The following is a 16,296-nucleotide window of genomic DNA, read 5'->3' as shown; positions in this document are numbered from 1 at the left end:
GTCGGGATTCTTTGCAGAATCATGACGGGATTCTTTGCAGGATCCTGACGGGATTCTTTGCAGAATCCTGACGGGATTCTTTGCAGAATCCTGACGGGATTCTTTGCAGAATCCTGATGGGATTCTTTGCAGAATCCTGACGGGATTCTTTGCAGAATCCTGTCGGGATTCTTTGCGGAATCCTGTCGGGATTCTTTGCAGAATCCTGTCGGGATTCTTTGCAGAATCCTGTCGGGATGCTTTGCAGAATCCTGTCGGGATTCTTTGCAGAATCCTGTCGGGATTCTTTGCAGAATCCTGTCGGGATTCTTTGCAGAATCCTGTCGGGATTCTTTGCAGAATCCTGTCGGGATTCTTTGCAGAATCCTGTCGGGATTCTTTGCAGAATCCTGTCGGGATTCTTTTCACAATTTTGTCTGTGTTAAATGTAATAAATATCTATCCAAACACTAGTAGTTCGTTCAGAACAAATGACAAATTGTTCCAATCATTCTAACAGACACAGCAATACATTACGGAAAACTTTATCTGGAATAGACTGAACAGTGCACATTCTTGTTTTGATTAAATTTACAGTTATCCCCACAAAGCTCACCATCACAGTCCCTTCTAAATAAACTCAATCATGGACCCATAGGGTGGTTGCCCGTAGTCCAACAATATGCTAAGTTCCGTCTAGTCCGTGTTACGTGGAAGTCGCCTCAATCCGATCCAACCCCATTCATTCATCGCGTCGTCGTCGTGTTATTGTGGACTGTTGTGAATGTTGTGCAGTTGACCCTCAGCACCACACCGGCCAGACCAGAACCATAACCAGCAGCGCCAGCGTTTGCTTGTATCCCACCCGGAACGGTACACGGAAATATATACTTACAGAGCACGTTGACCACGATTTCCCGGCTGTCTGGTTGGCCGACCCGGTTATCGGCGGTGCATTTGTAATGTCCACTGCTGTGACGGTTGGCATGCGGCACCAGGAACGCGTTGCCGGTTTTGTTCGGTTCACCGGTCGGCAGGAGGTTGTTCTATGGGTTGTTGGTGGGCGCATGGCAGAGCGGAAACAGAGAAAACAGAAACGGATTCAGTATGTTAGTCAGTCGAAGAATGCACACGCATTCACTACATGTGAGGCTATTTGAACTTGACCGCATTCGTACACACACAGGATTGGCACAATAGCGCACAGTTGGGTACACAACGCACAGATGATACTTCTCAAAAAAATAATATAAAATAAAATTATGGAATATATTATGTTTCAATGTATGTTCGTACATACCAAAAAAAAAAAAGAAGGAAAGTCATAGAAACTAGTGAAACATCTATGTTCAACTTAAATTTCTAAAAATACTAAATCTAGCAGGAATCCCACCAAAATAAAATAACATTTTTTAATATTTTTTGATCTTTGAATTATGTTTTTTGAAAAAAAAAATGAAGATATAACCGAAGTAGTTATAACGTGATAAAATCTTAAGTTTAGCTGGTGCTGTTCTAACAATTGAAAATTTTCCCAGAAATACTTCACTTAGTTTATCTAATTTAAATGTTTTATTACCATCACTCCGAACAAATTGTCCCACTATGCACCCCCAACAAAAAGCCTTTGCGAAATGCAATCAAATGTGTCGATGGATCTGTGTCTATCTGGTGACTGACCACCGATTTGTAGACCACCACCAATAGGACAACGACAATGCAATGATGACGACGACGACGAATGGTCGAATGTCGCCTCCGGTGAAGGCAGCAGTATATTTTTGTGGTTTATGGGATTCTCGGAAATAGGTGTGATAGGAAAAGCTGGATTAGGTGACCAGACGATGACCAACGTCATGGACGTGGGGACGTCGTTCGTTCACTCTGGGTGACAGTGGCGACTGGGGTGAAGGTGGGGGTTGCGGGTTCATGCTGGGATAACGAATTTTCCACCCGAGCAAATAGATTCGATTGTGGTTTTCATTTTGGGGTATTATGGTTGCCGATCGTCTGGCGGCGGTGTTCCTAATCTAATCTCATTGTGGAACTAGTATGCGTAGTAGGGTGGTAGGCCTGAAGTTGATGTGGTTGGTCTGTTTGTTGTTCTGCAAATACATATTCGTCAGAGACGTTTTCACATGATTTGGATGCACGATACCAGTCAGTGCCAGAAGTTCTAAAAGCTCCCTTTTGTTCTCTGATGGACACAAAGAGGCATTTTCGAGGTGAGCTCATTCCAATTTTTTTTAATAATCTAAAGTATATGATAAGTGGGCTGCAAAACGGTGAGTCGATAAGGAGAGCGTCCAACATAGCTCTGATCCTCACAAGTTCCTACCTCATGCTTCCACGGGTCAAGCGCTAAGAGTTGAGTGCTTATCTGAGTAAAGCCTGGGCACTGTTGTCCTTCTGACTTCATCTAGATTGACGAGGTACGACCCGAGCGTCTGTTCACCAAGGAGGTGCGGCTCAAACAGCGTCTGTTCTGGCATCCAGCGGCTGAGTAAGAAACGCTGCACCACGCCCAGCTAGATCCAAGGTGGTAGCCCCATCAGCGTGGCCGTCCCAGTGTTGGTTGGGACGTTAAACAGAACTGGCACGATGGCCCTCCGGCGAGACAAGAGTGTTGGCGTAGGCCCAATAAGCCACCCGTAAAAATCCCCATTGTGAATAACATAGGAGAAAATACGACTCGATACAATCGGCAAAGACCCACGCGACGAAATAAGGACTACGATTGGAAACTTGGAACATGGAATTGCAAGTCACTAGGTTTCGCAGGATGTGACAGGATAATCTACGACGAACTACATCCCCGCAACTTCGACATCGTGGCGTTGCAGGAACTTTGTTAGACTAGACAGAAAGTATGGAAAAGCGGGCATCGAGCGGCTACCTTCTACCAAAGCAGTGGCACCACCAATGAACTGGGAACAGGATTTATAGTGTTGGGCAAGATGCGACAACGTGTGATCGGGTGGCAGCCGATCAACGCAAGGATGTTCATGTTGAGAGTTAAGGGCCGTTTCTTCAACTACAGCATCATCAACGTCCACTGCCCACACGAAGGGAGACCTGATGACGATATGGAAGCGTTCTACGCGCAGTTAGAGCAAATATACGATGGTTGCTCGCCGCGTGACGTGAAAATCGTTGTCGGCGACATGAACGCGCAGGTAGGAAGGGAGGAAATGTACAGACCAGTAATCGGGCGAAACAGCCTGCACGCCATATCGAATGATAACGGCCAGCGATGCATAAACTTTGCAGCCTCCCGTGGTATGGTAGTCCGAAGCATCTTCTTCCCCCGCAAAGATATCCACAAAACCACCTGGAGATCACCCGACCATCAAACAGAAAACCATATCGACCACGTTCTAATCGACGGTAAATTCTTCTCGGATATAACCAATGTCCGCACATAGCAGTGCGAATATAGATTCGGATCACTTATTAGTCGCTGTATACATGCGCTCAAAACTTTCGACAGTTATCACCACGCGTCGAAGTCGAACACCGCGGCTCAACATCGAGCAGCTGCGTAACGAAGAAGTGGCTCAAGACTACGCGCAGCAGTTAGCAGTGGCCCTACCAACGGAAGAGCAGCTTGACGCAGCTACACTTGAAGATAGCTGGAGGGACACCCGATCCACCATTGGTAGTACACGCTGAAAAAACCGTTCCGAAAATTGTCCACATCGAGTCACGCATATTGGAACAACCGCGAACTCTTTTCACAAATATACACCATGAATAAAAATCACGGCATCAAGAACATTGTTCTGCTACATGCACGTAACGCCTCCGTAACGCAGTGTCTGACAGCAACAGCGGAACAACAATCTTAAAACCGTGATTTTTGATCTTACAGCCGTGATTCATATCACGGCACCAGGAACACAGTTCATGGTCTGCAATGGAAGGTTTGACGTTTCAGTGGAAACATCACGGAAACTAGAACTGAGTTCCGAAAGCCGTGATTCTGTTTACGGTAGGGAGATCAGCAAAAAATACCAGTAGTAGCAGAAAACATTATGAAAACAAATACTGTATCGAAACAGCCATCACGGAAGCAGAAATCAACCAATTTCAAGACCAATTTCAATGATTTCGATGATTAAAAATCCAAGAGAAATGTTTTTCATTAAAGTGCGATATAATTCTGATAATTATGTTTCAATTTTGTATCACGGATTCGGGAATAACATTTACTTCTTAAATCAATATGCCGTCAGTGCACTAGTCGCCGCTCACCGTCATAAAACTGGTCTTTGTTGGAGTTAATAGAAGTAAATAAGAGTAAATCTGTGTAAGAAAGGTGTGTACCCAAGTCCAAGATACTGTGATTTGTGAAATTTCAAATTTGGTTGTCCACTCCGTTGTTGGTTTCTCTGACTGCGCTTTTTCCCGGTACTGGCTGATGCTGCACGATGATTGGTGTCTCCGGAAGCTCATTCGCTGCTGTGATTGTGCCGCCGGAGTAACCTGGAAGTGGTTCCGTGGTGCTTGCTGTTGCTTCAGGCCAAGATTTCTTCCTTCGAGAACATTTTTGAGCCTGAAATAAAAGATTTGCACATAAGCAATGTGTTCAGTAATCTTTTAAAATGTGTAATACAATTACGAATAATAAGATAAAATTACTTACCTCCTCCAGTTTACCGTCAGTCAACTTTTTTTTAACTTTTTCCTGAATTTATGCGTTACAAAAAGTGACAGCGATGTATTGCCACGAACAAAGTTCCCATTATCGGGCACAATATCACGTGCAATGAGTTTTCAAATCACGGAGCCGTGGTTTCTGTTCTCATATTGTAATGCGTAACGGAGTTGTTAAAAGGTATTTTGTTCCTGGATATAGGAATAGATTCAGGAAAGTGCGATGCGACAAATCATGTAAATAAGAAATACTTCACGAAATTGAGGTTACCGGCTGTTCCACTTACCATGATTTTTTGTTCACGATAATCGGAACGGATTTTTTAGCGTGTACCTCGGCTACAACACTAGGCTTCGCGTCTCCGAATCACAGAAACGATTGGTACGACGGCGAATGTGAACACTGAACAGTTGAATAAAGAGAATGCTGTAACACCGTACGAGAGCGAATGAGGCACGTTACAGACAGGCACGGAACAGGCAGAACTCAATCTTCCGGATGAAGAAGCGCCAGCAGGAAGAACGAGATCGCGAAGCGATGGAAGAACTGCACCGCGCTAAGGACACACGAAAGTGCTACGAGAAGCTGAACGCGAGTGCAGAGGCTTTGTGCCACAAGCCGACATGTGCCGAGATAATTACGGGAATATTCTCACGAGCGAGCGTGAGGTGGTCGACAGGTGGCGGCAACATTACGATGAGCACCTCAATGGCGACGTTGCAAGTACCGAAGGTGGCGAAGTAACAGATTTAGGAGTATGTGCACAGGACGAAAGATTTCCAGCACCTAACCTTCAAGAGATTGAGGAGGAGGTGAGCCGGTTGAAAAAACAACAAAGCCGCTGGAGCAGATCAACTACCAAGCGAGCTTCTAAAATACGGTGGAGAAGCACTGGTGAGAGCACTACACTGGGTCATTACCAAGATTAGGGAGGAGGAAGTATTAGCGGAGGAATGGATGGAAAGTATCGTGTGTCCCATCTACAAAAAAGCGACAAGTTGAGTTGCAGGAACTATCACGAGTTCCGTTCAGCTGCTTGGTTTCGCTGATGATATTGATATTATAGCTCGTAAATTTGAGACGATGGCGGAAACGTACATCCGACTAAAGTGTGAAGCCAGGTGAATCGGATTAGTCATTACCCAAGCAACCAAAAGTTCGGATAAAATAGCATGTTTGGGCTTAATCAGCTATTCGAAGGAAGATGAATAGCATTCTATTCAGCTCACTTTTTAAGTAATTAACCGAACTTGAGTTCACAAAAAGTACACTTGTGTCGCTGAAAGGAACGCTATTCAGCTTAAAAATAAGCTTCGAAAAAATGAAAAAAAAATGTGTTTAGTCCTCAAAAGTAATTTATTATTAGGAAACATTAGTTCATGTGGAATCCCAATTGACTAATACCTTGAAATAATTTTTAATGTTTTTTACTTTCTGAGATTTGAACTCGGGTTCTCCTCGTTGAAAGTCGGTGCCTAACCAATACTCCATGTATGTGTTGTTAGGCACTGTGGGATTTTACTCAATGTGTTGATATCATTTAGTAGAGCTCAATCACGGGTATTCAGCATGACCATGCTGAGGGTGATGGGTGCAATTCCCGGTCGGTCCAGGATCTTTTCGTAAAGGAAATTTCCTTGACTTCCTTGGGCATAGAGTATGTTTGTGCCTGCCACACGATATACACATGCAAAATGGTCATTGGCAGAGGAAGCTCTCAGTTAATAACTGTGGAAGTGCTCATAGAACACTAAGCTGAGAAGCAGGCTTTGTCCCAGTGAGGACGTTACGCCAAGAAGAGGAGGAGCTCAATCAGGTTCGCGTGTGAACTTTCTCTGAACTTGGGATACTGTTTGAAGTCGAAAGTTCGAAAGAAGTTCACGTGGAACTTCTAGTGAACTTACAAAGTTTGACATTTTCAATTTGTTGTGGTTCGCAGTGCAGAGCAATAAATTAGGGCCAGTGTATAGACTTTAAGAAAAGATTATAAGTTTTCAACTTGGTTTCCAGTGACTACGATTGCGTCGATTACCGTCGCGCTGCAGCGACAAGTGAGACGGGTGTGAAAACATCCAGCAAAGCTGGAAAATTTTTGTGCGCAGCCGAAAAACCCCAGGCGGAATCCTGGGGGGAACAGTTTTCCGCTGCGGGGGCAGCCTTTGAGCCACACAATACGGATCCTTTGCGTTGATTACAAGTAAGTACGTTGAAATATTATAGTGGAACAAAGTGAACTTGTGAAATAAACACAAGCTGTGGCTGCTGGGCTCGATTTCCGAGTGATTTAATTGAATGAGAACTTCTCCACGGCCCCGCTGGCGCCAAAGTTCAAGTGAAGTTCACTTTTGGTACGGTTAATATTTATCCGAACTTCGAGTAGTAAGTTCAAAACAAGTTCGAAACAAGTTCGGAACGGATGATTTCAAGTTGTTGAAATATGTCCAAATGAACTATAAAGGCACGGATAAGTTCAACATGAGTTCGGTTAATGTTTGATTGAACTCTGATTTAAAGTTCAACATAAGTTCTTTTTGAACCTTTTTTCGACTTTAATGTCGTTTTGAAGAGAAGTCAAAAGCTTGTACATGTACTTCAAAGTTCATAAACAATACAAGAGTAACTTTTTGGAGAATTAAGTTCAACGAAACCGGAATTGAACCAAACTTGAACTTCTGAGTTTGTTCTTCAAGTGCAATCCGAACTTTTGGTTGCTTGGGTAATGTGTCGAAGGCAAAGTGCATGGTGGCAAAGGGCTGCAGGGAGGAATCATCGCACCCGCCACCCCGATTTTCAATCGACGGTGATGAAATCGAGGCGGTTGAAGTGTTCGTGTACTTGGGCTCACTGGTGACCGCCGACAACGACACCAGCAGAGAAATGCAGCATTGTGGCAGAAAATCGAGCTTACTCTGGACTCCACAGAACTCTGCGATCGAACAAAGTTAGCCATCGCACGAAGTTAACTATCTACAAAACGCTAATTAGACCAGTAGTCCTGTATGGTCACGAAGCATGGACCCTACGTGCAGAGGACCAACGCGCCCGCGAACGGAAGGTGTTGCGTACCATCTACGGCGGAGTGCAGATGGAAGACGGGACTTGGTGAAGGCGAATGAACAACGAGCTGCATCAGCTGCTGAGAGAACCAACCATCGTCCATACCGCGAAAATCGGGAGGCTACGGTGGGCGGGTCATGTCATCAGGATGTCGGATAGCAACCCGACTAAAATGGTTCTCGAGAGTCATCCGACCGGTACAAGAAGACGTGGAGCGCAGCGAGCTAGGTGGATCGACCAAGTGGAGGACGATCTGCGGACCCTACGCAGAGTGCGGAACTGGAGACAAACAGCCATGGACCGAGTAGAATGGAGACGATTCCTGTGTACAGCAGAAGACACTCAGACCTTAGTCTGACTAGTAAGGTAATGTATAGACGATGGATAAGCTGTGGAGACCCTGACGCTAGATGAAATAAAAAAGGCTATCAAGGAGCTGGAGAACAGCGGAAGGCAATTATTCAAATACGGTAGTGAGAGGTTGCACGAAACACTTCACCATAGTCTGTTGAAACTATGGGAAGAAGAAGAACTACCATTTAGCTGGCTGGAAGACCTCATATGTTTTCTTTATAAAAAGACACTGAAGTGAGCCAATTACCGAGACATGACGCTTCTAAACTTGGCGTATGTCGTGTATTGGACCATTTGAGGAGTCTTTCGCCGCGAATACCAAGCTAGTTTTCGTCAGGGCCGATATACGACAAATCAAATGCTTGATCTGCGACAAATCTTAGATGAATTGCAGGCCCATTATCTGCTTATTGATTTCATTGCGGCGTACGGTTCAGCGAAAAGATATGAGTTATTGCAAATAACGGTAGAACACGGTTTTCCGACGAAACTATTTAGGCTGATCCATCGAAATCAAATGTACAGACTGTGGTTGAGATTTCATTATTTTCCTTTGTAACCTTAGACGAATTGAAGCAGGGCTATGCGCTGTCAAACTTGTTGATCAGTATTTATCTCAAAGGAACCAACGGATCTTTCAGTCGGTCATGCTCCTAGGTTTTGCGGATGATATCGATTGATTATCAGAACTTGTATAGAGTCGTGGAAGAAGCAAAGGGGAGCAGCAAAAAATGGTCTCACAATAAACAACAGAAACATGAAGTCCATGATCGCTGGTAGACAGTGAGACTCAATAGTGATGTTTGTAGCGAATTGGTGATGGGTGTTGAAAAAGTTGAAACAGTTGAAGAATTTGTGTACATTGAAACTCTAGTGACGTGAGATAATGTTGTAACCTGCAAGCAGGGCGCAAAATTTTCGAGCAGACGAGTTGAAGTTCACCGTGCGGCAATTTTCATTCACTTGCCTGCATATTCATATTCAGCTGCTCGATACTCGTTTGTCAACTGAATGAAAGTCAATGAATATTTGTAAACATCTTACAAAGTGTTAAATTGCTGATAAAATATTAACGTTTCGATTACATTTAACGGTGCTTTACACAGATCTTTTCCCATTTGATTGTTGTGGAGTGTTTTTGGAAGGAATCGTAGCCATAAACGTAGGTAATTGTGAAGATGTTTCTCGATCGGCTTCATATTCAATGACTACGAATTGACTGACTGTGTGAAGAGGGAGAGCGAAAATGAATTTGATTGTTTTGAATATTCAGTGCATAATCATTCAAATTCGTGCTGTTTTCAGTCAATGACTATGAAAACTTTGCGCCCTGCCTGCAAGGTGAAAAAGCATCATTGAGCTGACGGCAGCAAAAATGCACTCACTCCAATGGGATATCCCATTTGCATCTGTCATCGTGTGCGTGAAGAAGTATAAACAAACGTGTTTTGTCTCGTTTTTTCTCACTTTTGCCATACGACTCCCGCCAGGCGGCAGCACTGCGGCTCCGTCAAGGCCTATGGCCTCCGTTACCAGCTGAAATCCCGCAGCTTGCGGACGAAGACAAAATTCCATTGTTGTAGACACTAACACTACGAGAAGGCAGAATCCTTCAGGTTGCTCTTTGCGGGCACAAGACAAGACTTGGATGTTGAAGGAAATCGATCGGAGGGCTTTTATGGTATCTTTGACCGTAATGTGCTGCGAACAATTCGGTAAAGAGAAAACCGGCGTCTGGTGACGTCACTTGAATCACGAGCTATGCCAAGGATATCATGCTTCAAGAAGCTATTAAAACAATGCTGAGTCTAACTGAGCTTCAGGTTACTTCGCAAGGATGCGGGAAGATCGACATGGGAAGATAATATTCAACAGAGAAGCCTGCCTGGCAGGGTTTAAGAGCACTCAACATCCAAGGGGATTGGAAGTGATTGGTCCAAGACCCAATCCAGTAGAGAAAGATGCTGCATTCGGCGAACTTGTAGTTCACTAAGTAAGTAGGTTTAGGAAAACTAAGAACTTTTCGATAGATGAATTTGGGTTTTTTCGAATCCTTTTTGGCAGGTCTTCGGTCACCGTCAGTCGGTAGCTGTCAAGTGATGGATGATGAGGGTATATCGTTCAATTGCTAATTACTAATAAAGAGTTGTGATATACGTTATGATAACGAATTCTTTGTTTAACCTTTCATAAGGACTGTTCAATTTATAAAACGGACAACTTGCTTGTGCGATATCTTTTTTATTTTTCAATAAAATCATTATCAGTTTTTTGCATAACTTTCTATAGCTATTCTCAAATGTAGGAAAAATATAACATTAAGCAAAATGTTCTTTGTTGTGTAACTGAAGCGGTTTTCGTACAACATCAATAAAAACCCATTTCTCAAAATTCGACATAATTTTCCACATACTTAATATGCACATTTTCATGAAGTTTTCAATGTATTGGAATCTTATACTATTCTACTAAAGGTAAAGCTTAATAGTTGGTCAGTAATAATGCACCAAGCAGTCTCCGGCTTGATATAGTGAGTTGCCTTATTTTCATAGAAATTATGAAAAAATGTTCATTTATGTCCTGTGCTGCAATAACATCACGGATTCGATTAAAAATTTGTCCAGAGTAGTAGAATATTGCTCTCTGAATGATACAAAAGAAAAATTTACTTTAAATTGCATTTTTCATCAAAAATTTAATCCATAAAGATGGTCATAGTAAAAAACTGCATACTTTTTGCTCCATTAATGCAGTTTTTGACTCTAGCGAATCTTATTATTATTTATTTTCAACAAAGTTGGTCCTATTCTGTTGTACGCCTTATTTAATAATAATTAGATGTAAACTTTTCATTTCCAACAGCATTGTTATGCTAAATTTTGCATAAGGTTGCATTGTTATTTGGAAGAACCTTCAAAGAACGAAGCTGTTTTGATTACTGTACCTGCAATGACGCACAGTATTCAAACCAGCAATGCTATTTAAAAGCGGTTTTCTGCATTTGAAACCATTATTCCCTCTTTCGACTGGATGCATAAAAAATTGATTTTTTAATATTTTCATGTCCTTTTTGCTTTACAATTGAATTTTATTGAAAAAATCGAATCTTACTTGAGACTTCAATATCTCAACACTTAATTTTCCGATTGAGTTTAAATTTTGCCAGAATGTTTATTATTCATGCTGCTGCAGCATGGCACATACTTTTCTGGTATTAAAAACGATATACCATAAGTGAACAGTAATTTTATATATATTTTCAATTTTCAGCAATCGAAAAATTCACTTTATTTAACACCTGGCCGATTTTCTATAAAATAAAACTATTTTTATTCGATTCAAAAATGATCACTATAATGACAGATGATGTACTGAACAACGAAGCAAGGGTGGTTAAATTTGAACTACGCGTCTTCTTTTTATAGCCTTGTAAAGTTGTCCGTTTTATAAATTGAACAGTCCTTACTAAGATTTTTCATCTTTTGTCTTAGAAATGTACAAAGTTCCTCGGTCTTTAGTGATGACCTAACTAACATTTCTTCTCTGAAATGCTATTTAATGTAAGGACAGCAACTTTCGTTAATGTCAAAGAGTAAAATAGGTTATAGTCACTACCCGGGTAGAGCTGAATAACAAACCAATAACTAAAGAAAAACAAATTTTGTCATCATATCGAAATTTGCAATGCTTTAGTTTTTTTTTTATGAATATCGCAGGATGACACATAAGTAACAACACATGATATCATTGTAAAACTTGTAATTGGCGAGTTATTATTGAATACTAGAATAACATAATAATAACAAATTTTATTATACTGTCAGCCATATTATCAAAATAATAACATAATTAACCATCACATTAAAATATGTTACTATTTTGACCATGATTTTGACATTTTTTTTGCTATTATTTTATTATTACAATGGCAAAATCAATTATTCTGTAGTTATTGTGCCATTTAAATTTAGATATTAGGGGGATTCACTAAACAGCGTAAACTGATTAAACTGATTAAACGTCGCGATCACCAAGGCAATCTTTGATTATTTCGTTCGCAAAATCGTGAAACATTTCAAATAAGCCGAAAATCATGGCTTACGCAGCAATTTAATCTGTTTCGTGAGCACCCCTATTATTTTTGTTATTTTAGCTTTTGCTTTAAACAAACTAATAGCAAATTTTGCCATCCAAACATTCTATTTTCATGGTAAATTTTACCCTTCATTAGCCATTTCGCTCTATCCTGGTATGCCCAGAACAAGGTAGGTTACCCTCAAATGAAATGAACATTACGTAGGCTTCATATGGCGGTTTTCGTCCTTGCCACAACGTGGCCGGAAATCCATCGATTCAGCTGATTAAGATTGAACCGCTCCTCTATGCTGTGGTGGCGTAGCGCGTTAAGCAGAAGCAACAGCAGTGAGATGAACAACGTTCGCTGAACCAACCGCCATCATTACAGTATACTGCGGTCACTAACTTTCTGCGTACGTTGCGAGAAAGCATTGCATTGAGTTTGCCGAAGAAGCGCAAATTTGAGGTAGAATAATTGGAATCGTGTTGCAACCCAGTCGTGATGAGCGCGTTTGTCTGTGTGGGTGGATTGCGCATACCAAGGGAAAATAATTGGTTTGTGGCATATTAAATAGATAGCCCACACAATGTTGGTCGTTGTAGGTGTCTGACGGATGGATGAATCAAAAGGTCGTGCGATTTAATAACGGTAATTCTTTTAGGGTAAAAGGGTATAATGCGCCCCACCGGGGCAAAACGCCCCTCTTCATTTTCTAGCGATTCAAGCGCTTTTGGCATACGTGATCGATTAGAAATCTCAAATATTGAATAATTATTGCCATCAAGCTGGTCCGTTAGTGGATTGGTACAGAAAAGCAATAAAAATATCAAAAAGTCTGAAATCGAGGCTTTTGGTGTAATATTTTACCTCTTGTGAGCTGACTTCATTGTAAACGAAGCTAGATCTGTTCACTTGTGTTACTTTGCAACTTTTATGCAGTTAAACACTTGTTGAAAGACCCTCCTAGGATAAGCATGTGGTGGAACTATCCCCTGGGACAGTTTTATCACGGGGCTGGACGTTTTTCTTTTGATGGGGCGTATTGCCCCGTTTGTTTTGAAAAGGCAAATTTTGGAACGTTTTCGAAAAACGTTTCAAAGCTTCTATAGCCACCTCTCCAAAGGCAAAGTTCGCATGCAACTCTTCACTAACTTTAGTAACAACGATTTGCAGTGAACAATAGCTGGAATAAGGCGCCAGTTTCAGATATATTGCCATTTCTGCTTAGGGGGGGGCATATTATACCTGTTTACCCTACATACTTTAAGTGATGGGTAATTCTGACATATCGTGTAATCAGTCAATAATGTAGTATGTATAATGTGAAAATTGCAATTTCTAATGAAAACCTGTTACTATGAGACAATACGCAAGGAATGAAAAATTAAAATAAACACAAAAGTGGAGAAAACTGTCCTGAATTAACAAAAAAAAAAAAAAAAACAGAAATGAAAATAAAGAGAAAAGAAAAAAATGATATTTTGAAATAGCAACACAAAAACTTATTCAACATTAGATATGAAAGTAAACAAATACAAAGAACTTTATAAGACTCTTCGGCATCACATAGACTTGAATAACAACGGCCATCTGTGCCATGGCATCAAACCAAACCAACTCATCTTCATTTTCGCAACCGCTCATTCACACTCATTCTCACATTCCCCCTAACTCACCCGTCTGGACCAGATGATTTTCGGCTGTGGATTTCCGGTAGCATTGCACGCCAGCTGGACCGGGTTTCCCTTGTGGATGTCCAGCTTTCGGCTCTCCGGTGAGACACCAATGATTGTGGGTGGGACCAGCACCTCCAACTGGTGGACAATTTCCTTCGGTTCCATCGAGCCAATCTGGCAGATGTAGCTTCCGTTGTCGGTCGTTTTCACGTCCCGGATCTCCAGATTGTAGCCGGACGAGAGGCTGCCCGACGGTTGGTCGGCCTGACCCTGCACCGGCATCAGCCGTATCCGGGGGTTGACGGTGACTTTGACAGATGCCGCCGTCAGCACGGCCGTGCCCCGTTTCCACGCGAGCACATACTGGCCGGAGTTTTCTGCGAGGGGGATGTACAGAGGGGATGGTTTGTAGTAAAGTGGAGTGATTTATAAGGCACAGGAAGATTGCCGTCGTCTACGACGAGTCACCATGTAGGCGGGTACTCTTCTAAAGCCCCCCAGGATGGTTGTCGGGGAATTATCGCTGCCATCATTGCCAACGCCCGAATGGTGCTCTCTAGTCTCTAGACTGTCCGGCCGGGGCCTGTGTTTGTAGCAAAGAATAATTTCTCTTACCTGTCTCATTAATTTTGCACGGCAACACCACCGTCGAGCCGACGGCTATGCTGTACTTTTGTCCCAACGTCACGAATCCGGGCGTGTATTTGTCTTCCTCCAAGTAATTGCTATCCTGATAGTGCGAAGGCAATGGTGCGGTACCTATCGAGATGGAGAAACGATGGGAGGCGTTATTTAGTGATGGACAATAATGCTGAAGTGAGTGAAAATTTTGGATCCAATTTGTTGGATGGCTGTCGAGCACATGATTGATTATTTAGTAAAAATTCTTCACAGTAAATTTCAAGCATAAATCGATAGAGAATGAAAATTGCATTATATGTAAAAAAAAGAAAATCAGAGTATTATAGAATAAGAGCATCAAAGAAGCAGATAATCAGAAAAACCAAGAATCAGAGAATCAGAGAATCAGAGAATCAGGGAATCTGAGAATCAGAGAATCAGAGAATCAGAGAATCAGAGAATCAGAGAATCAGAGAATCAGAGAATCAGGAATTAAGGAAATCAGAGAATCAGAGAATCAGAGAATCAGAGAATCAGAGAATCAGAGAATCAGAGCATCAGAGAACCAGAGAATCAGAGAATCCGAGATTCCGAGAATCAGAGAATCAGAGAATCAGAGAATCAGAGAATCAGAGAATCAGAGAATCAGAGAATCAGATAATCAGGGAATCTGAGAATCAGAGAATCAGAGAATCAGAGAATCAGAGAATCAGAGAATCAGAGAATCAGAGAATCAGAGAATCAGAGAATCAGAGAATCAGAGAATCAGAGAATCAGAGAATCAGAGAATCAGAGAATCAGAGAATCAGAGAATCAGAGAATCAGAGAATCAGAGAATCAGAGAATCAGAGAATCAGAGAATCAGAGAATCAGAGAATCAGAGAATCAGAGAACCAGAGAATCAGAGAATCAGAGAATCAGAGAATCAGAGAATCAGAGAATCAGAGAATCAGAGAATCAGAGAATCAGAGAATCAGAGAATCAGAGAATCAGAGAATCAGAGAATCAGAGAATCAGAGAATCAGAGAATCAGAGAATCAGAGACTCAGAGATTCAGAGATTCAGAGATTCAGAGAATCAGAGAATCAGATAATCAAAGAATTAATAAATCAGTGAATCGGAGACTCTCAGACATCTTTCATTGCTTTAAACCTCCGTAAACCGCTGGGAATCACTAGCAGTTTCCCGTCGAAAACTATCTGAAATATTTGTGCAATGGAATCACGTTCTGACCTTCATAATAGCAACTGCTTTCGCCATCACTGCCGCCGGTCATCGCTCGAAAATGGATAGAGAAAAGAAGTCTATATCAACAACCGGGCGATATTACTCGTCCCGAAACTGGTAACAATTCCGCCACTAGTTGTCGTCCGCTCCGGCTACATTCTCCGGTGCGGTGGTGGTTCGTTCCGTGGCTAGTCTCCGTCCGGATTGGGGCAGGGTAGTAGTTGCAGAGAACCGGACGATAATGACTATGGGAAACGTTCTATGCCGCCGTCGGCAATCCCCAGAAACTGGCGGGATAAGCCAGAACTTTAAGAGCAAAAGTCGTTTTGGAGAAAAGAACTTGCCATAGTGGTACAATAGAAGTATCGAAGGACACCGACTGGGAACGGACGGACCCTCATCATCACCCCTATCCATTGTTCGCCGCCGTTACCGTACTTGTCGTCGTCGTCGTCGTCGTCATCGGGGTGAGATGATGAGGAAAAAAAAGTTTTAAGCGCTGGGTTGTTTTCCAGGGAAGGGTGATCTTAAAGTTTCCGACTGAGTTGAGCTGTGTTGAGTGTGTGGATTGTGGAAAACGTGACTTGGGTAATTTCCGTTTGGGAACAAAGTTTGGGAACGGAGAAGGTTTCATTGCGAGGATTGAT

General features: G+C 42.1%; 1 protein-coding gene across 1 annotated transcript in view; it reads right to left on the bottom strand.

The window, feature by feature from the left end:
* The window catches only part of LOC109411415 (limbic system-associated membrane protein), a 127,657-nt gene that overhangs the window by 85,772 nt on the left and 25,589 nt on the right, over positions 1–16,296 (bottom strand). Inside the window, exons 2-4 of the mRNA XM_062858260.1 lie at positions 14,417–14,560; positions 13,802–14,178; positions 875–1,025 (exon numbers count right to left, since the gene is read on the bottom strand). Of these exons, the coding sequence (XP_062714244.1) occupies positions 875–1,025; positions 13,802–14,178; positions 14,417–14,560 (672 nt within the window). The remainder of the gene's footprint in view (positions 1–874; positions 1,026–13,801; positions 14,179–14,416; positions 14,561–16,296) is intronic.

Source organism: Aedes albopictus, chromosome 3 (assembly GCF_035046485.1).
Source record: "Aedes albopictus strain Foshan chromosome 3, AalbF5, whole genome shotgun sequence".
Lineage (NCBI taxonomy): Eukaryota > Metazoa > Arthropoda > Insecta > Diptera > Culicidae > Aedes > Aedes albopictus.
Note: the sequence above shows the minus strand (reverse complement) of the source record. Positions and strands in the feature narration are given on the sequence as shown.